This window comes from Poeciliopsis prolifica, unplaced genomic scaffold, assembly GCF_027474105.1.
Source record: "Poeciliopsis prolifica strain line A6 unplaced genomic scaffold, Auburn_PproV2 SCAFFOLD010, whole genome shotgun sequence".
NCBI classification, from domain to species: domain Eukaryota; kingdom Metazoa; phylum Chordata; class Actinopteri; order Cyprinodontiformes; family Poeciliidae; genus Poeciliopsis; species Poeciliopsis prolifica.
In genome coordinates this window covers 8,736,086-8,759,805 of record NW_026562385.1, presented here as the reverse complement: position 1 = coordinate 8,759,805, position 23,720 = coordinate 8,736,086, and the positions used below count along the sequence as shown (strand labels likewise).

General features: G+C 42.6%; 2 protein-coding genes and 1 pseudogene across 3 annotated transcripts; all 3 read left to right on the top strand.

Annotated features, from left to right (window-relative positions):
* The first annotated feature begins 129 nt into the window (after positions 1–129).
* On the top strand, positions 130–9,493 carry sp100.1 (SP110 nuclear antigen, tandem duplicate 1). Of its 2 annotated transcripts, XM_055035622.1 has the most exons (16): positions 132–754; positions 1,483–1,657; positions 1,808–2,032; positions 2,694–2,810; positions 2,886–3,019; positions 3,105–3,149; positions 3,217–3,256; positions 3,345–3,401; positions 3,504–3,623; positions 3,739–3,878; positions 4,779–4,847; positions 4,943–5,076; positions 5,635–5,752; positions 5,850–5,924; positions 6,083–6,226; positions 7,331–9,493. In XM_055035622.1, exons 1-16 carry the CDS (start codon positions 611–613, stop codon positions 7,415–7,417), a joined length of 1,824 nt encoding a protein of 607 aa, XP_054891597.1. In that variant the 5' UTR covers positions 132–610; the 3' UTR covers positions 7,418–9,493. The 2 variants fall into 2 exon arrangements, with proteins under 2 accessions (XP_054891598.1, XP_054891597.1); XM_055035623.1 differs by lacking the exon at positions 7,331–9,493 and having other exon boundaries at positions 130–754; positions 5,850–5,920; positions 6,083–6,165.
* Positions 9,494–9,946: 453 nt separating this feature from the next.
* On the top strand, positions 9,947–13,835 carry LOC129363501 (uncharacterized). The gene is made up of 4 exons (XM_055035621.1): positions 9,947–10,345; positions 10,515–10,583; positions 11,653–11,945; positions 12,954–13,835. The coding sequence occupies exons 1-4, from the start codon at positions 10,120–10,122 to the stop codon at positions 13,833–13,835; spliced, it is 1,470 nt and encodes a 489-aa protein (XP_054891596.1). The 5' UTR covers positions 9,947–10,119.
* Positions 13,836–15,294: 1,459 nt separating this feature from the next.
* On the top strand, positions 15,295–18,413 carry LOC129363502 (GTPase IMAP family member 7-like; annotated as a pseudogene).
* The last annotated feature ends 5,307 nt before the right edge of the window (positions 18,414–23,720 follow it).

The window sequence follows — 23,720 nt, the reverse complement described above, 5'->3', positions numbered from 1 at the left end:
CGTGCTGTGGAATATCGCAGGGTACCTCTTGTGACGTCATCGCCACGCGAAGCAGAAAGTTTTTTTTTTTTCCATTCGCTGCACTGTTCGTGAAATCAAGCAGACATTTACACTTTACATTTAAAACCCGGTTTTATTCTTACTTGTCCATTTGTTAAAGGAGAGGGAAAAAAACTTAATTTCACATTTTGCTCGCTTTATGAACGAATTTATTAATTCTACGAGTAGTTTTTATTTATCTTTTCCAAATGAATCTCGCTCCCTTTGGTTACTGTGTTGTTATGGGTTACATCTTTTCCTTTGATGTGGTCGCGCCAAGTGTTGCCAAGGCAACCCGAAACTACTTTCATTTTCGACACGTCACTGGAGGAGGAACAGGGAGGCTGCAGTGGGACGGCCCGCCACGAACATTCAAAAGAGCTTCCGGTCGTCCCCACTCCGGACATTTCTCACATATTTCCAAGAAGAAGAAGAAGAAGGAGGAGAAGAAGAAAAAGTGTTTCTCTTCAGGTCGTTCAAGCTGTGCAGCAGCAGCAGCAGGCGTGGGGAGTTCATTGCATTTAGCCGTAAATAAGCTCGGTTCGCTGCAGGGCCTGCTCGCTGACCAGTGATGGACCCGCTGGACTTCCTGGAGCACGACGAGCTGCTCACCTTTTTCCACTGTCGTAAAACAGAAATGTCCTGCATGGAAAACCCGCAAGTCTTCCTGAACCAGCTCAGGGACCACAACCTGATACCGGAAGACAAGTACAAGGTAAAGTTTTTTTTTTTTTTTTCACGCGCTGCGTCTGGCGGCGGTGACGCGGAGGGACACACCCACAGGTTCGAGACCTAATCCTGTGTTTGCGCGCGCGGGAAGTCAACACGGTTTCGGGTTTCGTGGGATATTTTATTATAATAAGCTGATCGAGTAAACAATCTGAATACCACGGTTCGCTTTCTCTCCTCTAATTGATGAATAGTTGCTTCTTTCAGCTGCTTATGTTCATTGTACATACCAACAAACAAAGTGAGGTTTGTTGGTAGTTTACGGGGCGACAGAGCAGGTCGGTCGCGGCTCGGAGGGTCACAGGTTCGAAGCCCGCTCCCTCCCCGGGATGACCTGGGGAAGGACATCCGGCGTAACCCATGGCAAACCAAAGGGAAGGGACAAGATACTTACAAATTAGTAAAAAAAAAAAAAAAAAAGTACAAATAAATTAAAAATATATATAATTTAAAATCTGCTTATCCCTGTGCGCAACTTTTAAAATGTCACTTAAGTTTCATCCTAAGTTTCCTGTATTTCAATTGAAATAATTCATCTTGTAGTTTCATCAGAGAAACAGCTGTCTGATAACTTAAGTACTTGAAATGCTGAACAAATCCATATTTATATAAACCCGAACTGACAAACAGCGACCCTGATTTTTATTTATTTTTTTGCCATTTTGCATACGATTGATTTCTGGTTTCTCTCAATGTCTCTTGGTGTGTGTTCAGACGACGATCCGGGTGAGAAGTAAAGATAAAATGAGAAGAGCTGTTTACGAACTCCTAGACTGGATTGAGAAAGAGAACTCGGAGCACATCCCGCTGTTCTGGAAATGTGTCTTCAAGGACGTCATCATGAGCCAGTATCCCATCCTGAAGCTGCTGCACAACAGCCTCATGGACGGTAAACAGCTCCACTGTTTCATTGGCCCTTGGCAAACTAAAAGAATGTAAAGTAATATCTAAAAATGTTTTAAATAGCACATGGTTATCACGTTGGGTCTTTCGCTCATCAATTCAGCTCCTAAGTTGTTTGTAAATTCTCTGCTTTAAGGCTCTTTCCACTTTGACCCAAAACTGCCCGAAAGGAGGGAAAGCGAAGAGAGCGACGAAAGGGGAAGCTCGAAGGTTTCCGACGGCGAGGAGAAGGAAACGAAAAAGACCGCCAAAGGGAAGAGGAAGCTCAGAAGCGGGAGCAGCGAATGTGACGATGAGCAGCCGGGCTTGTCAGCAAAACAGACTCCAAGTCAGAAGAAAAAGGCCAAGAAAATACATTTCTGTAAGTCACCTCTCTGGCAGTTCACGTTTGTTCGTGTGCGTGCATCGGTGCCAGGATTCGCTGTTTAATCTCTGTAGGTTCCCTGTTTTATTGTCCGTTTTGAGAAGATTTTAGGTGTGAGGCGCCGAGCTAAGTGCAGCTCTTCCTGGCATAATTTAAAAGGATGTCAGCATATTGATGTGGATCAGAAATCCATTTCAAAACCGGAGGAAGGACACAAGGCGGCTCGAACTCGATTCGATTCAACAACAGCGTGAATTACGAGGGAACAAAGTTGATTTCCGTACTCTTCTTTTCTTTTTCCACACGTATAAAGACTTTGAAAATATCAAAATCAAACTCCAGACTTCCAGATTGCAAAGTAGTTTTGAATAAGCCGCAAAGGGTCAGCAGTGCAAATAAACAGGTGTCTTTTTTTGTGGCAGCCATGTTTAAAGTGAACTCTTTCCAAACTGGTGTGATTATTCTGACTAACGGGAGGCAGTAATAAAACATTTTTTTAGTGGAAATGATCTATTGCTTTTGTAATTCATCGTTAATTACAGATGCGAGGCGTATTTTTGTGACTCTGATTTTACATGTCGAATGTTTTTTTTTATAGTCCGTGAAAGTCCCAGTTTGAAGATAAAAAATCCCAGTCCACTATCTTTTTTTTCCTCAGCGTCTCCAAGGAAGGGGGAGGCGGGTGAGATCTGGACCTGGCCGCTCTATAAGACCCAGCTGCCTGTGACCTGTGGCGAGGTGGAGGGGACGCTCATACGAGACAAGCTGGCTAAAGGTCAGAGTGCGTTCATTAGCCTTTTAGTCTCCCAGGAGTCATTCACGCGTAAGAATCGAGTCGTTTTGTTTTCAGGTGAAAAGTGCATCCAGGTGGACAAACAGCTGTTCACGCCATCTGAATTTGAGAAGTTTGCGGGGAAAGGAAGCGCCAAGAACTGGAAATTGAGCATCCGATGCAAGGACACCCCACTGGGAAAACTTATCAAGGTTTGCCGAAACGCCGTTTTGGAACTGTGTAATCGTTTGTGGTCCGTTACGTCCGTTCACTCACATGCAGTTGTTCCTTCGAAAGGACGGGCACCTGAAGGCAGCGGTCTACAACAGAAGAATCAGAAAGGTAAAAGCAAAACAACAACAAAGAAAGAAATCTGCATTATCTTTGACTCACTCACTTTAATCGCCAGGCCAGGAAAGTCCTGTTTGATGCCAGTCATTCAAACACAGGTAACGTCATTTCAGAACCCACCCAGATTCATCATTACCAATTTCTGCTTTTTTAACTGAAAGCCTTCTTTTTTTTTTTTACTATCAGATGAAGACGACAGCGAGGATGAAGAGGAAGCACAACCTTTACCAGAGGAAGCCTCAGGTGACGGTTCCCACACATCACCAACAGGCAACAACGCTGACATAACAGCGGTGGAGGCGCCGACGTGATGAATATCATTTGCACGACTTTGGTCTCACACAGGAGAAGAGACGGAAGAGCGAGGCGAGCCGACGCGAGTGAGCCCGGATCATTACAAGAGCGTGTTCAAAGTGACGTGTGGAGCCTTAAATGGGACTTTACACAAACGTCGGTTCGCATCAGGTGACCACGACTCAGGCGACGAATAATAAGTGTTAAAACAATTCTGCTGGCATACGGCGTGCGCTGACTTATGAAACGTATCTGTTGTCTTTTATCCCCTTCCATCCCCCACTAGGGAAATGTGGGAAAAGTATTCGCACTGAGTTGAGCTGGATGAGTCCGGAGGAGTTTGTGATCACAGCACTGAACCAGAGAGACGCCTCCTGGAGGAAGGACATCCTGTACGAAGGGGAACCCCTCAGCGTTCTCCTGGAGGTAAGACATGACTCAGCATCAGAAACGCAACATCATGATGTAGATTAGATTATTACAGCTGGAATCTAAATGAACTTTTTGTCCTTGGTACTCTCTGCTAGTGCTTATTTCATGGTGTCATTTCAGCTGTTGGAAAAATTAAACTTTGACTTTAAGGAGATCAGAGAAATTTTGTTTCTGGTTGTGAGTTTAAACTCTAATCTGTCGGGACGGCTCATGTCGGGACCGTTATGAGCCGTCCCGACATTTGACTCCTGCACACAAGAAACAGTTAAATGTTTTCAAACCTGTGGCGAGGACGTCTAAATCGCGGACCGGTGAGCGTCAGGAGTTGAGGTGTTTCCGGATCTGCTGCAGTCTGTGACGACCTAGATTAACTTTTATTAGGACACAGCCATGACTAAGCCAACCAAACTCAGACAGCGTATCGGAGACAGGCTGGATAGAGATGGGGACAAAGAAAGATACACCAAGACTCAGTACACGTTTAGCTAAAAGGTGAGAAGAGCTGATTTACTACATGGTGAGAGAATAAAATCATCTCTCTGTCAGCGATGCCTCCTCTGTCAAATCCCATGGTTGCATTAATGAACCAACAATCTGAACCAGTTCTACTGGCGTTGAGAAAGACAATGTGGATTTTTTATTATCACTTTTATTTTAAAATCCTCAAAATATTGACGCTTTCATTTAGACGTTTTAATTGTGTGTTGTGAAGCCGGGAAGGAGGCAGAATCAAGTCGGGTTTGCCACAATTTGAGTGACGTTTCATGAAACTGTTCTAAGATGAGACTGATTGTAAGTCTGGGCGACAACCTGAGGAAAATGTGCGATTTCTAAATCAGAACCCCTAAATCGTAAAAACAAAAGACTCAGTGTTTGTCTACTTTTCTCTTTCAGGCAAAGGTCTTGATGATCCATTCGCTGCTATGCAAATGCCCACGCTGCAAACCAAAACCCGGAGACCTGGTAAATGTGTTGCTTGTTTAGTTTCGCATTTAAAAAGCTGTGAAATCACGAAATTGAATTCAGTTTCGAAATTAACGGACCGACTGACTTTACAGGACGATGACAAAAATGACGACGAGTGTTTCATCTGTAAAAGTGGCGGAGAGGAGGACTTGGTGGAGTGCGATAAATGTCCGAGATCATTTCACCAGAACTGCCATCTGCCTCATATAGAGGACACGATAGTAGAGTAAGAGAAAACGCCTTCGAAATTTGTCTGACAAGACAAGACTTCATTTATGTGGTCTGTTGGGTTTATTGGGAGTTTTGAGAAGTACATTTGATTGTAACATTTTCCATATCTGGACATGTAAGGGGGAAAAAAAAACATTTGTGGTTCTATATTTAGATTTTATTCCCTTATAGAACAGATCGAAATAAATTTTGTGTTGTACGTTGATTTACAGTTAGAGGATGATCCTTATTTTATGTTTACTACATCACACTTTGAGGTTTTGTTCCAGTTATTAGTTACATTGGCTTTTTGCATTTCAAAACTGACTTCAGCTGAAATTCAATTCAATTCCTTATTGCCGTAATAAATATATTACTTCCAGACAAGTTTGTGAAAACCGTTTCCGTTGCACTTTTCTGAAATGCACCGATTTCGAAGTGACTGAAAAAAACGACGTCATCCTCATGCAAGAAGCGTTTCCAACAAGCTTTTTCCAAATGGCCGTGTTTCCATTGAGCAAATTTATTTTCTGTCCCCTCACAGTTAGTTTTGTTACATATATTTTTTTTTCAGGGACGACAACCAGTGGCTTTGCACATTCTGCGTCTTTAAACTCACCTATGAATGCCGCTACCCCGACGAGCAGAGAACCGAAGCCGTCATGTCCCGTCAAATATCTCAACACCGGCTGGTGAGCATCTTTTTCTCTGCTGCAGTCTGAAAGTCCGTTCATATAGAAAGCTCAGACGTCCTGCTGCAACTCATCTCTCCTGTCTCACCCTGGACAGGAATGCCAGTATCTCCTCCTCCACCTGTGCAGCGCTGATGAGGAGCAGATATTTGCCACCAACCCGAGCCAGTATGTAAGTGACTTCTCGCGTCTTTCTATGTCCGCAAAACAAAACTTAAAACGATTCAAAGTGCAGGAACTTTGTCTGCTCCTGCTGAAATCGCAGCACCGATTATCATATTCTGTCGTCGTAAAATGACTGCAAACACAATTTGTGCTCGACACCCACAGCTGAAAAATTACTGCAGCGTCATTAAGACTCCGATGTGGCTGGATAAGATCGCAGGCAAACTTCAGAGGAACGAATACGGGACTGTTGGCGAGTTTGTGTCAGACGTTCAGCTCGTTTTCACCAACTCTGCCACTTACAACCGGGTAAGAAAACGCTGGAGGCATCTAGCGCTTTCGTACACAGAACCGCTCAATGTCAAGTTCGTGATCTCTGACTTTTTCAAGCCGTATTGAATGCATTAAAGATTTTGCCTTTATCTTAATAAATAAATAATTTTTATAGGAATACAAGGTTTCCCCCAGAAAACTTGCTAAGCCCGGTGGTTGAGCAGTCATCGATCCAGCCGGCCGCCATGTTTTTGTGTTAAAAAATTGTTCAAAGTTGACAGGAAATTTGAAAATATTGCTTGACGGTTACATATTTTCGGAAGATTGGAAGACGAATACCTAAACCCCAACTATAAAATCTTTTTTTTCCTTAAAAAAATGCAATAATCAAAAAAAATAAATAAATTAACATTGTTCAGCCAGGCGCATGCAAAGCGAAGATTTGTTCTCCAATAATTTGGGTAAAAAGGAAGACAAGAAAATAGGAAAAGCAGACAAGTTTCATTCTGTTGCTAGAAAAGGCTGAAAGAGATGGAACATTTAAAACAGTTTAAGTCTGATCTTAACTTCAAAGTGAAATACTTTCAAGTTAATGAAAAGTGTTTCACTGTCTAAAGTGCAGGCTTTCAGTACCTGACATTTTTTCGACGAGGACAATTTGGGTGGGTGATATAAAAGAAAGGAGGAATTGGAGTTCCCACACCTTCTGGACAGATTAATTTCAGAAAACCACCTGAGCAGAAGAGGCAGAACGCCTGCAGTCCGGATTTTGTTCCGTCAGCCTTCAGCCGGTCTCGGCGTCCGGAGCCGACCCTCTGACACCAATTATCAGATTGGCAGATGGGGAAAATGTTGGCACAACAGCTGATCGAACTGTTAACGACTCTCTGTCCGTTTCAGGCGTTTGATGTTACAATGTAAACAAATCCGACAAGCTGATCAGGACCGAACATGTTCGATTGAGAACAAAAAAGCAAATACCCCTTCTAAATTCATTAATCCAAATTTTAATCCAAAGATGCTATAATGTTTCATTTTTAAAAAACGCAGTATGCATTTTTCGTCTTCATCGCTCATATTGTGTACTGGGCCTTCCTCTTCCTTTTGGTGAACTGACAACCTCTGGAATCTCTTTTCCAGAACAATCCAGAATACCTGGACATGGGCCAGCACCTGAAGCAGCTATTTGACAGAGAATTCAAGAAGGCCTTCGACATCCGGGACTAGACCACAGACTGACGGACCACCACTTACAGACACTGGCTATTCATAAATAACATTGAGATGCTATGCTGATTAATAATGGGATTACTCTTTATCTAACCAGGATCAATTTTTAAAAAAACTATTCTGTTTAATTAATGAAAGAAAATGTTAAAATACTGCTGAATGTTTGGCACACTCTTTGAAAAACGTGCTTAGATATGAACTGAAGTAGAGCTGACTCTCAGTACGATGCTCTGTGCTTATCTTCATCACGAGAGTCTTAGAGTAGACTCAGAAGAGACATGCAAAAGTCTTTATTTTAATGCGCACAGGAAGGCTTCCCAAGGAAATGCACACCAAACATTAACACTTTAGTGTGGGGACAAAACAACAAGGTAGCCAAGAAGGTGGGTTCAAAGCCCGGCCTGGATGCATGTTCTTCTCCAGATCGTCTAAAAACATCCCTGTTGGGTCAGTTGGTCTCTTTACTGTGAGTGTGTGTGTGTGTGGTTGTACGTCCTGTGTGTTTCTGTGATGGACTGGCGACCCGTCCAGGACGTACCCCGCCAATGAACACTAGAGATAGGCACCAACCCAAGTCACTGACCTTCCGGTCCCTAATATTTCACAATTATTTGTCACTATAATCTGTCTAAAAGAGATGCACAATGGAAACTCAAACGTCTGACGCTGAGGGGGGATAAAATGGCGGCGTAACCTGAGATGTTTACAGCTCCATTTAACCAAAAGACCAATTTCCTCCATTTTTTTTAACACAAGATTTTAAAGTGTTAAAACGTAGCAAGATTATGTCACTTTGCAAATATTTCAGGCCTTAATGTGTGAAAATTGACGGAGGACGCATGTTGCTGAAATGATAACGATGCATTGTGGGGGGATGAACTGCCAAAGTTCTCCAAAGCTTTTATCCGACATTACGATCGCACGAAGCGTCGCAAAACCACCCTGAGCGAAAAACCAACCTGGATTTAGCTCTCACAGATTAAAACTGAATTTGCCATTTGGACGTTTTAACATGGCCGAAGTCTCACTAAAACTGCTTTAATCCATAGGGGAAAGTTAGGTCTAATTTTTGACCAAACTGGCCTGTTGAGGTCAAGTTTGTATTTGCAGCCACTTTAGAAGTTTTATTATGTTGCTGTTTGTCTTTGTTAAAAATCCAAATTCTGGTTAAGCACTTCAGTTGATAACTCAGATAAGGATTTGATGGTCAGCATGTCGACCTTCAGGCTTTCATGTAAAGAGGAATGCGTTACCACAAAGCGAGAGAATGTATTATTAATATTAGTTGCCCACAAAAGCTGATGCAGTTGTGCGTTAAGCCTGAACTGCCTCCTACGCACAAACAAAAGAGTTATCGACCGTTTATCTCTTTGGGAAACTCTGTTTTTTCTTCTGAAAGGATCTCTGAAATCTTAATTTTCAATGCTTTTGTGAGAAAACTGTAAACAAAAATGACCAACTGTTCAACACAATTAATACCTTAAGCTCTTTTTTTAATGCAGGACCAATGCAATTTGTAATAACGGTTTCTTTTTTAATGTTTTTGTATGTTTTATGCTTAAAGGAATTTTTTTTCTTACAATGTGATACAATGTTCAAAACTACCAAAAGGTTTACACTTGTCTGAACTGAGTTAAGCTGGATGCCTTGTGAATGTTTCTGTAATAAATTAACCCAGAGTGTTTTTCTAAACTTGTGCAAGTTGACAAAAAAAAAAACAAACATTATTGTTGGATGTTTAGAAGTACTTAGGTCTTAGCTTAGACCTCTTGAAAACCCCAAATTCAGCCAATAGTACATTTTATTTCATAAGAACAATAAAAAATTATATATCTTTAATTTGATAAATGTGAGCTTGTACACTTAATATGTAGTTTGCATGTATTATTGTCAGTTTTGACTCATCTTTGGCAACCAACCTGTAGTTTTGCTACGGACTTAATGATTTTATGGCCCCCCTTTTTTTCCTTCCACTCAATTTTCCTGTGATCTGTGTGGAGCAGGTCGACAGGCTCCTAAGTTATTACCAACTTGCCTTTTATGAATTAAAAATGATCATAGAGGCTAATATCAGTTAGCCTATATTTGATGTGTGTTTTTTATCAGCTGTAAATAATAATCATCAAAATGACCAAATATCGATGCTTGTAAAATTTATTTCTTACATAAATTTTCTTATTTATGTAAGAAAAATAATAAGGTTAAAGTTTGACACACACTTTGGATCGGACCAAAGCTGGGCACTAATCTCCTTCCTGTAGGTTCGACCTTATTTTTTGAAGCCGCGGCGTCCGCTGACCACGTGCCGCGCGACCGGCTGACGTCACCGTCACGCTTCCCCGGGCAGCAAATCCGCGCTGCGAGCTGCGCAGCCGCCCTGCGCATCCGCCAGCCGAGCCGAGGTGGACGGCGCAGCCATTTCTCTGCTCGCTGCTGGAAAACAAAACCCTCGCGCGCGAGAGCAGGAGGCGGGGGGGAAGCGTCGGTCTGGCGCGCACGCGGCCGAGCGGAACGTTCCTCGAGCCGAACGCGGCGGCGGCGTGACTCGCGTCCGAAGCGTGCATCAACAACCGCGATCTCCAAACTTTCTCTCCGGTTGAACGCCTGCGCAGACAAAAACGTGCGCATACGTTAGTTTCCTTTTTTTCTTCTTCTTCTTCTTTTTTCTTCTTCTTCTTCTCCTCCATGCCGCAGCAGCCATGGACGCGAACCTGCACGGAGGCGGCGCAGCGATGCATGTGAAAACCGAAGCCGGGGATGAGAGCTCATCTGCGCTGGGTTTGGGCAGCCGGGAGTCGCCTGCGCCCTGCGGAGATGCGGCATGCAGAGCGGGAGCAGGAGCAGGAGGAGGGGCGCAGCAGACTGCGGAGGAACTGGCTGACGCGGAGCTGCAGGCCACCACATCGGCTCCCTCCGTCCTGCTGTGTGAGCGCGCAGACGAGTCGTTCATGGTGCCATAGATCTGTGTTGACGTCCCCCCCATTTATTGTTTAAAAGCGACAGGAGATTTAATCTCCATGTTGGCGCAATCGCGACAATCATAATTCACACATGCGCCTTTTCAAGTCTTGTCATGTAATTTGTTTGATCTCAGATCCAGTGAGCACAGATCGGTTCTTTACATCATCAGCCGATGGGAAAACATACCTGAAGATTGCCCCAGGTAAGAGAGGAAACCGCACTGATGCGTTCAAATCCAGTGATATGCTGCATATTTCTAGACTGCAAGTGCAGAAAGTACACAGATGCCATTAAACCGTTAAATTAGTATCATCTAGAAAAGTCTCCATACCTTTTTTTCCCCCACATTTTAAATCAGAAATTATTTGAAAACGTGTTGTAATCGGCCAAAACAAAGTGAAGTGAAGGAAAACGATGCATGAGCTTCACAGCTCTGTTGTCATCATTCCCTTTGTGGAACATGGTGGTGGCAGCATCATGCCATGGGGGCTGCAACGCTGGCTAGAGTTGACGGGAAGATGAGTTGAGCTAGAATCGGTTTTGTAGCCTGGTAGGCTACAAAAGCCTCGAGCGTTTGGAAAGGGTTGGTGTTCCTAACGGGCAGCAGCATTAAAAATACAACCAGACCAAAGTGTTGAAATGGTCTAGTCAAAGTCTGTACCGATTGAACTCAACTGAAAATTCAAATTTCCAGTAGACACGCTCCATCTCGTCAGACTCAAAGTGTTTTGCTGACAACAATGTGGAAAAATTTGACTCTAGAAGCGCAAATTCACTCCGCAGTAATTATATTTTCAACTGCAGATGATTTTGAAAGTCGTCCTCTCTTCCTTCTCTTTCACTTTGTGTTGGTGAACGCCTTTAATTCCACCGACAAATTTACATCGCAGGGTTTCCCCAGAAAACTCGTCAGTCGTTCATCCAGCCGGCCACCATGGTTTTCAGTAAAAAAAAAATGTTCAAAGTTGACAGGAAATTTGAAAATATTACTTGATGGTTATATTTTACCGGAGAGAATCTGAACATCAACTATAAAATCTCTAAAAGAAAATTAAAATAAATGAACATTGTTTAGCCAGGCTTATAGTAATTTGAGGAAAACCTCAAATTACTATAATGTCATGGGAAACCCTGTGTCGTCATTTTTGGGCACATATTCTTAAGTGTGTCACAGCAGCACCAGCTATGACTTATGTGCTCTTTGTAAAGTTATGTGAGGATGAGTGCGGAGAGAAAAGCCCCTGATCAAAGCCGCCTTTGTCCCGTCCCAGCTGCAGTGCTGCCACCTGCTGTCTCGGACAAGGCGCTCTCCTCCGGCTCCGATTTCTCCTCCAAAGCTGTCCTGTGCCTGATCGAGGCCGTCGGCCGCCGCTGGGGCCTCTACGAGACGCGGGAGCGCTCCCAGCTCTTCCAGAGCGTCCAGGAGGAGATGGCCTCGAAGGGCCACATCCTTCCCGTGGAAAAAATCCGCCGCAAGTGGAACAACCTCATTGTCACGTACAAGAGGGTCAAGGACCGCAGCCGGGAGACGGGACACGCCAAAACATCCTGGGAATTCTTTGATGTAAGTCAGGAGGAGGAGCGTGGAGACGAATCCCGCTGCTCGGCATTTTTAGACTCACCCAAACCTTCCTAAAGCAGGAAAACATAGGAGTGACATTTTGTAACGAGTGTGAGTAAAAAAAAAAAGATTGCGCACCGACTGTCCTGTTGTCCTCTTTTGCTTTGTCTTTTTGCAATCCAGCATGAAGGCTATTATCTGATCCAAGATGAATGGAGGCGACACAAAATCTGAATCCCCAAAAAGAAGCAGTAGAAACAAAAGTCAGGGATAAACACCATGTTAACAGGATGTAAACACATCTGAGTGTTAACAGTCCCAAAGGGAATGTTATAAATGTTATTAACATGAAAGACTTCAACTTTAACGTGACTTATAACTGGACTGATTCCAGGACCACTGTCTAAATGTTCTACTCATCCGTCTGTCCATCAGACCTCCATCCTCTCATCCATTCATCTGCTTCCGTCTATCACACATCTATCTATAACCATCAATCATTCATCCATTCATTGTTTTTCCCCATTTTCCATCCCCCTGTCCAGTCACCCTGCATCAGTTCTTCACTCCTTGCCAAGTACGTACTTTTTGCATGTTCTTCCTTTAGAGCCAGATCCCTGGAGAAGAATTTTATTTTATAAAGTAACTCAACCTTTGTGGATGGACAACTCTGACCATTGTGAGTGTGGGGAAAGTGACAGGAAATGTGCAGGAATTCTTGTGCTCTGTGCAACAGAAAGGTTTCTAAACTTTGCATGAGCTCATAATGTTAAAAGATCTGACGTCTTCTGCACAGCGATGCGATCCGGGAGATAAATGTCTGTGTGTGTATATATATTTTGTCTGCAAAAGTCATTCAAAATTTCCAGAGACAAAATTCAAGACAGTATCTTCCTGCTTTACAGAGATCTCAGGGATATTAATTAGGTTAATTTTACATGGTAGATGACCAGCTGCTCATCTTGGTGTCGTGAATAAAAATTGTTTGTGGTTTTCCTTTTCTCTCTGTAGCTCATGGACGCCACGCTCTGTGATACTATTGGCTCGCAGATCATTAGCAACAAAAGGAACAAAGGTAGCAGTACAGCTTCTTCACTGGCCATTCCTTCAACAAAGATCCCAGCAAAACCAGCGCAGCTTCCACAGCCCACCACCATCATCCGCCCCAATGGGGACTTTGCTGGGACCGGGGCTTTGGACACAGCCGGTCTGGGAGCCGCCACCAGCCAGATTATGAGTAGCGCCGCTGCCAGTCCATCGCAGACCGCAACAACTGTTACGCTTGTCAATGCTCCAGAGGTGAAGCCTGTGATTGTCCTCAATGGTGACATTGTCACTACTAGCATTCAGCCAACGACCATCGTACCGTCTCCGTCGTTTATCTCTTCACCGTGTTTTACTGAAACAGCCTCTGGATCTTCTGCTCTCGGCTCACCCGGCAGCACGGACCTGGGCTCGTCGGCCTACAAAAACCGAAAAGGTCCGTCTTTCACGTCGGGCGTCGCGCCTTTCTGCCTCGGTACAACGCCACTCAGCCACACTCAGAACATTCTTGGCCTCTCGTCGTTCCCCGCAACGTCTTCCTGTCACACCGCTTCCAGTGCCGCTTCGCTAGCTGCGCCTGCGAGTGTGGGATCAGAGGGGCAGAACCAGAAAGGAAGCAAGGAGCAAGGCAGCATCGGGTTGTTCAAGGAGGTCCTGAAGAGGCAGGAAGAGCAGGGCTACCTGGATCGGGTGGCTCGGCGCAGGGTGGAGGCCAGAGAGAAGAGGCGGGAGAGGAGGGAGGTGCGGATGTCAGAGTCTCTTGGAAGGATAGCCACGGCCTTGGAGCTGCTGTCCTCCAAGCAGGACACGATCATTGCGCTCCTGCAGAGACTGGCAGATCGGAAATGATGAGTGTAAGGCAGAAACATGGTCATTTTGAACCTACTTTTGACATTTTCCTTTATGAAGACTTCTCCTTCGATGTTGTGAACAAGAACATTTTCAAGAAGAGGTTTCACTCATCAGAATCCTCGAGAGATCAATTTGTGTTTCTATGTACTTTCAGTTTGTTGCACTTCCAGTGAAAAGTTTACCTACCCTCGCCATCAAAGGGAATTCATTTTAAGGATGTATTTGAACCCCCTGATAATATTTGGAGATACAGTTTGTTCCATTAGTGAGTTGAACCTAGAAATCATCAACTAGCTTCTGGCATAATTTGGTTGGGTGTTGGACCATTCCTCCTAGCAGAGTCAGCTGAGTTTGTTCGAACTGGTTCGTTTCCTGCTGATGGACTCGAAAGCGTTGTCAAACGTTTCCTGTGGGTTTTAATTTTTAAACACACCAAAAGCGGTTTTGGTGTGTTTTCAGGATCAATGTGCCGTTGGGGCAAACACGATTGTGTCCAAGCTTTGACCATGTGACCCTCGGCGTCCTAATTTGGTTAGGAAAAGCCCAGGTGTTCAAAGCTCAATGAACTGACAGGGTGTTGCCTTCAGGAGAACTCTTAAAGACTGAGCTGTTTATCAGCTGTTTATCAGAAATTATGATAAACATAGAACAATCAGGCGTCATGGTGACAGTATCAAACTGAGGGTTTGTTCGGCTTCCAGTCGTACAAAATGGATAAAACTTGGACGCAGTTGGACGTTCCATCAGGACCATGATCCCGACACACCAAAATGTAGCATTAGGCAGATATATTTCCTCTGACCTCTTCCATATTAGAAATTGTGGTCTATTCCTTAACGCCTCCTAAAAAGCAATCTATTGAAACAAACTCGGCTAGTCGTTGGCCATCCAGCCTAGAATATGACAGAAGATCCTTGATAGCTGGAGAAAGTGGATCGTTTCTGTGCAACTGGCATTTCATAGAGACGTGATTATTATATATTTAAGATTATATGTATATTTTTTACTCTGTGTGAGCTAGAGAAAATCTGCAGTAAACTCTTAACCTGGAACAGTTTGTTTGCCTGGTCATCATTCCAGCCTGAAAACAGCAGGCCATGTTGGAAGCCATAATTAGTCACATCCACATCCATCGTTAGACACTGTGTGTCAAATAAGAGCTGTCGTTTGAGTTTTATTTCCTAATCCGTTTTCAATATGTGGTGTCCTTCCCTTCTCTGTCCATCTTTATATCCTTCTTCCTTTTTGCCCTCATCGTGCCCTTATTTCTACCCCTCTTTGTGTCTCTTACCTCTCTCCTGTCTCTGTCCTTTCCTTCACTCACGTTCTTATCGTCCTCCATCCCTTCTATCCTTGCCTCCTTCCTCCTTCACTTCTTGTGTTCCTCCTTCCTTTGTCCCTTTCCTTTTGTCCTTCCTCCATTCCATACTTCCTTTCATCATTGTTCTCTTTCTTTTTTCTGGAAAAATATGTCTGAACCCTGATGGAGGAAACGGCTGTTGCAAATCAATGTAGGCAATTTGGGCTTGAAGGAAAAAAGGTAATTATAAGTTTGAAATTTGGTGAGTTGCTAAATCTAGTTGGTGCTTCCAGAAGTACTTCGTAATTACCACTAGATGTTGCCAGATCGCTGCTTTTCACAGGGAAGGTTTCCCTTTGGTTTTTCTGTTGAATCTGCAGCCGTGTTCCAACCCAGAACTGATTCCTGCCATGGCTGCTGTCGGAAACCCTGACGCGGGACAGGCCGCAGGTAGGCCAAGGGTGAAAGGGTAGCGGGGTCACTGGTTCGCAAGGAAAATCGGTGCCAGGAAGAGACGCAGGGAAGTTGCAACTAACGTGTGGCTACATTTCAACGTGGAAATGTGGAAACATTTCAACCATCAGAAATAGAAAGCAAAGCTTTGAGGTCGCATTTGAATCTGAATAACAAAACTCAGCTCTGATCCAGAGTCAGTGATTTATTCATCACCCTGTTAGATTGAGATGTAAACTTATTTTAATTAAGCCAATCTAACAAAAACAAATATAATAAAAACTCAATTCAATGATGAACTACACATAGAGTGAAAGATTTCAAAGGTTCATTTCTCATAGTTTTGCAGGAATATATTTGTGTTCAGGTAAAATAGTATTCACTCTTTAATTAGACAAACTCAATTCAGATTCAAAATTCAATTCAAAATTGCGTTATTTAACACAAAGGAGAGTTAAATGTTGTCCTAACTTATATAATCCAAGTATCTTCAGAGAGTCATTTTAGATGGGGATGCTGTGGACAGGAAGGATCTCCCCTATAGCAGTCAGTCTCTCAGTGAATCCGTAAAGGCCTCTGACTGAAAAGGCACCGTTGCTGTATGACACGAACGGCTCATTATCCATGCATCAGACTTCACAGTAACATGTCCTGGATTAGTGGTTAGCAAAGCGCTGCTAGTCCACCTCATGTGCTTTTTAGAAAAGCAATTTGTCAACAAAAACAGTTTGGAACAAGTTAGAAAAGAAAAAGCTAACACAGCTACTCCATCATGTAGCTGCTATTAGCACCGCAACTCTATAGTTAACTACCATAAGCCAGTGTTACATTTCTGAACATTCTGAAAATCTAGTATTTGTCAGCAGAAGGGTGATCTCTTTTGCTCATTTTCTCTTCAGAACCTTTGAGGATCATGCTCATTGGGAAGAGCGGCGTCGGAAAGAGCTGCACCGGGAACACAATCCTCAACAAAGTCGTCTTCAAGTCCGACATGAAGCTTAAGAGAGTCACCGTCCACTGTGAGAGGGAGGAGGGGACGATCGAAGAGACGCCCGTTGCGGTCATCGACACGCCCGGGCTGTTTGAGAAAGATCGTGACAAGGACGAAATCATCCGAGAGATTCTCATGCGCGTCACGCTCCACGGGCCGGGCCCCCACGTCTTTCGTGTTTGTGGTCCCCGTAGGACGTTTGACGCAGGAGGACGAAGACACCCAAAAGCTGATTGAAGCTAAGTTTGGTCCCCGGGTGTGGGACTACACCCTGGTGCTGTTCACCCACGGGGATCGGCTGGATGGGAAAACGATAAACCAGGTCATTTCCGAGGGCGATGACAACCTCCGCGGCTTCATCCGCAAGTGCAGCGGTGCCTTCCACGTCTTTGACAACAAGAACCCGCAGGACCAGCTGCAGGTGACGTGCTTCCTGGAGAAGGTCGAGACGCTGGTGGTCCTGAACGGAGGCAGTCACTACCACGCGAAGCTTTACCCCAAACAGGAACGCGAGATCAGAGAAAGACAGGAGAGCATCCTGGCAGAGAGAAGCAACGTCATCGACCGCAAGGTGGAAGAACTCAAGCTCAAGTACAAAGACGAGGAGCTCAAGAAGAAGCTCAAAGAGCTTTGGAGGAAAGAGGAGGAGAATGCAAGGGAGGAAGCGGAGAAAGAAAGAAAAATCTGCAAGGTCTCCAACGTCCTCCTGTCCTTGTTCTGCTGTTCTGCTTTGCTCTGGAGGTTCCGCTCAGATACCTGTTTGCAGGAGCAGCCATTTGGATCGGGATGTTCTGCAAGATCCCGTTAAAGTTTCTGAACAAAATACAGATGTGGAAAAAGTGAAAAGAAAAACAAAAAACAGTTTTTCTATCACTTTTTCATCCATAATCTGTCTGTGGATTGTCCACATTTTAGGAAAAGAATGTTGTTAAAAATGACATGTACGTTTGTGCGAGTTTTGTTTACATGTGACGATAAAGAGCAAACCCACGGCCTTTGACGCAACGGGACATTCGCTATGCATTGGAAAGAACTGAGTTTTTCTTGGCACTGCAAGTCGGCTCGTAAAGCAATTCAATAAACTGCAGCAGTGTGGTTGGCAAAAACAAAGTCATTCATGCTTCTGCTTACTCTGTTCACCATGAAGGCAGCAGGTTGCGGCCGTTCAGCCTCCTGCCCTTGTGAGCTCATTTTCCAGGGCATCTTGTTGGTTATCTTGCTCCAAGGAAGCGTTTCTGGAGAAACAACCTGGAATACTGCGCTGGATATGTTAGACGTGTAAATGTTGCTCCGTTTAGAAGCAACATTTTACCAAAAGATAAAAACATAGGCAGCCGAGGTGGAGGTAGCAGCACCTGTAGAGGTGTCTGCAAGAGGCCCGGGTTTTGAAGACACTGCTATATTTAGCCATAGCATTGAAAACCTGAGAGTTGAGGGGTGCACTTTCTTTAGAGCATGAGTGAATTGGTTCTCTCCTTGGAAGGGAATCCCGGAAGAACAATTTTTAAAAGTTGCATTGATGGTTATTGATAAAAATTTTTTGAAAAAATGCTCAACAAGTCTGAGCATCATCGAAGCAAGGAAACCTCGCAATGTCTTTTTAATTGCCAACTTGTATCCTGACGTAAGTATTGTAGAGTTTTGTACATTTTAAGGAACTATGTGACCCGATTTCATCGTAGTGGAGGTCATATGACTGCTTGAAATTAAAACAGTTTGAACCTCAGTCAGAATCATTGATTTGGTGTCTATTGATTGTAAAGCTCAGGTGAGAACAGCAACCGGCTCCAAGCCTAAACCAGCAATGTTGATTTTTGCAACTTAAATTTGCTTCCTGATATCATGCAGCCTTTTTTTTTTTTTTAATTAAATAAACCCCTTGTGGATCTTTTTAAACTCATGCCGAAGAATACTGATCCCTATAAGTCTGACTGTTGTTTTATTAGTATTTTGCATCATTTCATTATCTTGAACTTGAACTAACGGGGAAATGAGAGATAATCAATCAATCAAATTTTATTTGCAAAGCACATTTCAGCAGCAAGGCATTTCAAAGACCTTTACATCATAACAAAGACAAAAACACAAAGCCAGGCAACATAGAACCAACGATCAAAACATGACACTAAGTCAAGTTCTACCATTAAATTAGAAGTTGATTACGTTGCAGACACAACTCTAAACAGGCGGGTTTTTAGTCGAGATTTAAATTCTTCCACAGTTTTATGCAAGTTCGTTCCAGACTTGTAAGTCACAGAAGCTGAATGCTGCTTCTCATCTTTTGGTTCTGGTTCTGGGGATGCAGAACCAGAACCAGAAGTCGCACATCATTCACATTTTCATGAATATATTCATGTATATATTTTCAACTGTTTCACACCTGATTCTGGAACGTTTCGCGGTAAAATCACACGTGATTCACATGTGATTCAAACATTTCCACATGTGGATTTATGTGATACACATGTGATTCCCATATGTATCATGTGCATCCCATGTATATCACACATGCATTACGTTTCATATGTGGATCACATGGTATACACATTTGCAACACATGCAAAAGGTTGAAAATATATACAATTATAAGATGATGGGATCATCTTTTTTACCACAAAAAATTTCCAATTTCTTCCTATTATTCACGTTTCATAATAAATTTGAGGTCAGATGTCAATCTCATATAATTTTATAAGACATGACTGCATAGTAAAGTAAACTTGTAGCTATGAATCAAGACTTCTAAGACATGTGTATATGTATGCAAATCAAGTAAAACCTTGTTGACCTTCGGTTGGGGGAAAAACCATTTCTTTATGGATATAGTCTATTTTATCCACAAAGAAAGAGAAAGAAAGCGCAAAACTATCGGCTTTGTTTCTTTCTTTGTTTTTGACCGTGCTCACCTGTCCAAAATGAAGAATCGTCTAGAGATGGGGGTTGGGCTTGAAACATCTCGCGAGATTTTAGAAATAACACAATATGTATATAAAAGCCCTCACAAAAAAAATCCCATGAAAATCACATGTTGTCACATGTGATTTTCATGGGATTTTTCGTAAAAGGAATGATGCAAGATTCCCCTTACGATCAATAATCGTAAGGGGAATCTTGCATCATTCCTTGCATCATGCAAGGGGAACAGATAAATGATGTAAGATTAATCTGCAACAGATTAATTTAGCATCATTGATCTGTTCTGTTGTTTTCAGTGGTGTTTAGAGATCAATACATAGGATGGAGACATGTGGGATAAACCTGGATCTCCCAGTGAAACCCACACCAACAACTAAGTGTTGGATTATTTTTTTTTGTGTGTGTGTAAGATGTAGATGTTTTAGAAATAACACAATATGTATTTAGTCGCCTTCCAAAAAAAAAATCCCATGAAAATCACATGTGACATGTGATTTTTATGGGATTTTTCGTAACCACTGGCGCGCATGTAACAGATTAATTTTGCATCATTGATCTGTTCTGTTCCCTTCAGTGGCGTTTGACATCATTTGCACATCAGTGTGCGAATGATGTGTGAATTTGTGAAAACAGATTTGATAGCATCATGGAAGCTTCATAGAGGGATTGTGTCTCTGTTCCCTTGTTGTTTAAGTGCAATTCTCTCTCCTTTCTCCTCATCTTCTTCCTCATGGCAGAGATCAATAAATGGGATGGAGACATGTGGGATAAACCTGGCTCACCCAGTGAAACCCACACCAACAACTAAGTGTTGGATTATTTTTTTCTTCATGGAAGATGCAGATGTATCACGAGTTGCAGGTTCTCATAATTTCACAGAACCTGCAACGCATCAGACGTTGGCCGTGGAAAAGGTTTGTTAGGGATGTGTGGGAAGTGTACTTTAATGACATTATACTGATGAGGGTTGGAAATTCTTTCCTAAATGTGCGAATGATGTGTAAATTTGCGACAACAGATTTGATAGCATCATGGAAGCTTCATAGTGGGATTGTGTCTGTGTTCCCTTGTTGTTTAAGTGCAATTGTCTCTCTTTTCTCCTCATCTTCTTCCTCATGGCAGAGATCAATAAAATGGATGGAGACATGTGGGATAAACCTGGCTCACCCAGTGAAACCCACACCAACAACTAAGTGTTGGATTATTTTTTTGGTGTGTTTCTGTGTTTGTGATGCAGATGTATTTAGTCGCCCTCACAAAAAAATCCCATAAAAATCACAATTGATAACATGTAATTGTCATGGGATTTTTCGTAAGCGGTGGCGCGCATGTAACAGATTAATTTAGCATAATTGATGTGTTCTGTTGTCTTCAGTGGCGTTTAGAGATCAATAAATGGGATGGAGACATGTGGGATAAACCTGGCTCACCCAGTGAAACCCACACCAACAACTAAGTGTTGGATTATTTTTTTTCTTCTTGGAAGATGCAGATGTATCACGAGTTGCAGATTCTCATAATTTCACAGAACCTGCAACGCATCAGACATTGGCCGTGGAAAAGGTTAGTTAGGGATGTGTGGGAAGTGTACTTTAATGACATTATACTGATGAGGGTTGGAAATTCTTTCCTAAATGTGCGAATGATGTGTGAATTTGCGACAACAGATTTGATAGCATCATGGAAGCTTCAAAGTGGGATTGTGTCTCTGTTCCCTTGTTGTTTAAGTGCAATTCTCTCTCCTTTCTCCTCATCTTTTTCCTCATGGCAGAGATCAATGAATTGGATGGAGACATGTGGGATAAACCTGGCTCACCCAGTGAAACCCACACCAACAACTAAGTGTTGGATTATTTTTTTTGTGTGTTTGTGTGTGTGATGCAGATGTATTTAGTCACCCTCATAAAAAAATCCCATAAAAATTTCAAGTGACAACATGTGATTTTCATTCGATTTTTCGTAAGTGCTGGCGCGCATGTGACAGATTAATTTAGCATAATTGACGTGTTCCGTTGTTTTCAGTGGCGTTTAGAGATCAATTAATGGGATGTAGATGTGGGATAAGCCTGGATCTCCCAGTGAAACCCACACCAACTAAGTGTTGGACTCTTTTTGGTGTGTGTGTAAGATGCAGATGTTTTAGAAATAACGCAATATGTATTTAGTCGGCGTCACAAAAAAATCTTATAAAAATCACAATTGATAACATGTAATTGTCATGGGATTTTTCGTAAGCGGTGGCGCGCATGTAACAGATTAATTTTGCATCCTGGATGTGTTCTGTTGTCTTCAGTGGTGTTTAGAGATCAATAAATGGGATGTAGACATGTGGGATAAACCTGGCTCACCCAGTGAAACCCACACCAACAACTAAGTGTTGGATTATTTTTTTGTGTGTGTTTGTGTGTGTGTGATGCAGATGTATTTAGTCGCCTCACAAAAAAATCCCATAAAAATTACAAGTGACAACGTGATTTTCAGTCAATTTTTCGTAAGTGCTGGCGCGCATGTGACAGATTAATTTAGCATAATCGACGTGTTCTGTTGTTTTCAGTGGTGTTTAGAGATCAATTAATGGGATGAAGACATGTGGGATAAGTCTGGATCTCCCAGTGAAACCCACACCAACAACTAAATGTTGGACTCTTTTTTTTGTGTGTGTGATGCAGATGTATTTAGTCGCCCTCACAAAAAATCCCATAAAAATCACAAGTGATGTGATTTTCATGGGATTTTTCATAAGTGCTGGCGCGCATGTGACAGATTAATTTAGCATAATTGACGTGTTCCGTTGTTTTCAGTGGTGTTTAGAGATCAATTAATGGGATGTAGACATGTGGGATAAGCCTGGATCTCCCAGTGAAACCCACACCAACTAAGTGTTGGACTCTTTTTTTTGTGTGTGTGATGCAGATGTATTTAGTCGCCCTCACAAAAAATCCCATAAAAATCACAAGTGACGTGATTTTCATGGGATTTTTCATAAGTGCTGGCGCGCATGTGACAGATTAATTTAGCATAATTGACGTGTTCAGTTGTTTTCAGTGGTGTTTAGAGATCAATTAATGGGATGTAGATGTGGGATAAGCCTGGATCTCCCAGTGAAACCCACACCAACAACTAAATGTTGGACTCTTTTTTTTTTGTGTGTGTGTGGAAGATGCAGATATTTTAGAAATAACACAATATGTGTATAATAGCCCTCACAAAAAATCCCATGAAAATCCCATAAAAATCAAAAGTGACTTTCGCAAGTGAAGATGGTTTATTCACAGATAACAACATGTGATTTTCAAAGGATTTTTCATAAGTGCTGGCGCGCATGTGACTGATTAATTTAGCATAATTGACGTGTTCCATTGTTTTCAGTGGCGTTTAGAGATCAATTAATGAGATGCAGACATGTGGGATAAGCCTGGATCTCCCAGTGAAACCCACACCAACAACTAAGTGTTGGACTCTTTTTTTTGTGTGTGTGATGCAGATGTATTTAGTCGCCCTCACAAAAAATCCCATAAAAATCACAAGTGACGTGATTTTCATGGGATTTTTCATAAGTGCTGGCGCGCATGTGACAGATTAATTTAGCATAATTGACGTGTTCCGTTGTTTTCAGTGGTGTTTAGAGATCAATTAATGGGATGTAGATGTGGGATAAGCCTGGATCTCCCAGTGAAACCCACACCAACTAAGTGTTGGACTCTTTTTTGTGTGTGTGTGTGTGATGCAGATGTATTTAGTGGCCCTCACAAAATTTTTTTATAAAAATCACAATTGACAACATGTAATTGTCATGGGATTTTTCGTAAGCGGTGGCGCGCATGTAACAGATTAATTTAGCATCATTGATGTGTTCTGTTGTCTTCAGTGGCGTTTAGAGATCAATAAATGGGATGGAGACATGTGGGATAAACCTGGCTCACCCAGTGAAACCCACACCAACAACTAAGTGTTGGATTCTTTTTTTCTTTATGGAAGATGCAGATTCTCACGAGTTGCAGATTCTCATAATTTCACAGAACCTGCAACACATCAGACGTTGGCCGTGGAAAAGGTTTGTTAGGGATGTGTGGAAAGTGTACTTTAATGACATTATACTGATGAGGGTTGAAAATTCTTTCTGAAACGTGCGAATGATGTGTAAATTTGCGGCAACAGCTTTGATAGTTTCTTGGAAGCTTCGTTGTGGGATTGTGTCTCTGTTCCCTTGGTGCTATGGTGC

What these genes read in the sequence shown, in the direction of transcription:
- sp100.1 (XM_055035622.1), top strand. Translation starts at nt 611, where the DNA reads ATGGACCCGCTGGACTTCCTGGAGCACGACGAGCTGCTCACCTTTTTC. An exon ending in TACCGGAAGACAAGTACAAG is followed by an intron (nt 755 to 1,482) that starts GTAAAGTTTTTT and finishes GTGTGTGTTCAG; the next exon opens with ACGACGATCCGGGTGAGAAG. An exon ending in GCACAACAGCCTCATGGACG is followed by an intron (nt 1,658 to 1,807) that starts GTAAACAGCTCC and finishes CTCTGCTTTAAG; the next exon opens with GCTCTTTCCACTTTGACCCA.
- LOC129363501 (XM_055035621.1), top strand. Translation starts at nt 10,120, where the DNA reads ATGGACGCGAACCTGCACGGAGGCGGCGCAGCGATGCATGTGAAAACC. An exon ending in ATACCTGAAGATTGCCCCAG is followed by an intron (nt 10,584 to 11,652) that starts GTAAGAGAGGAA and finishes GTCCCGTCCCAG; the next exon opens with CTGCAGTGCTGCCACCTGCT. An exon ending in CATCCTGGGAATTCTTTGAT is followed by an intron (nt 11,946 to 12,953) that starts GTAAGTCAGGAG and finishes TTCTCTCTGTAG; the next exon opens with CTCATGGACGCCACGCTCTG.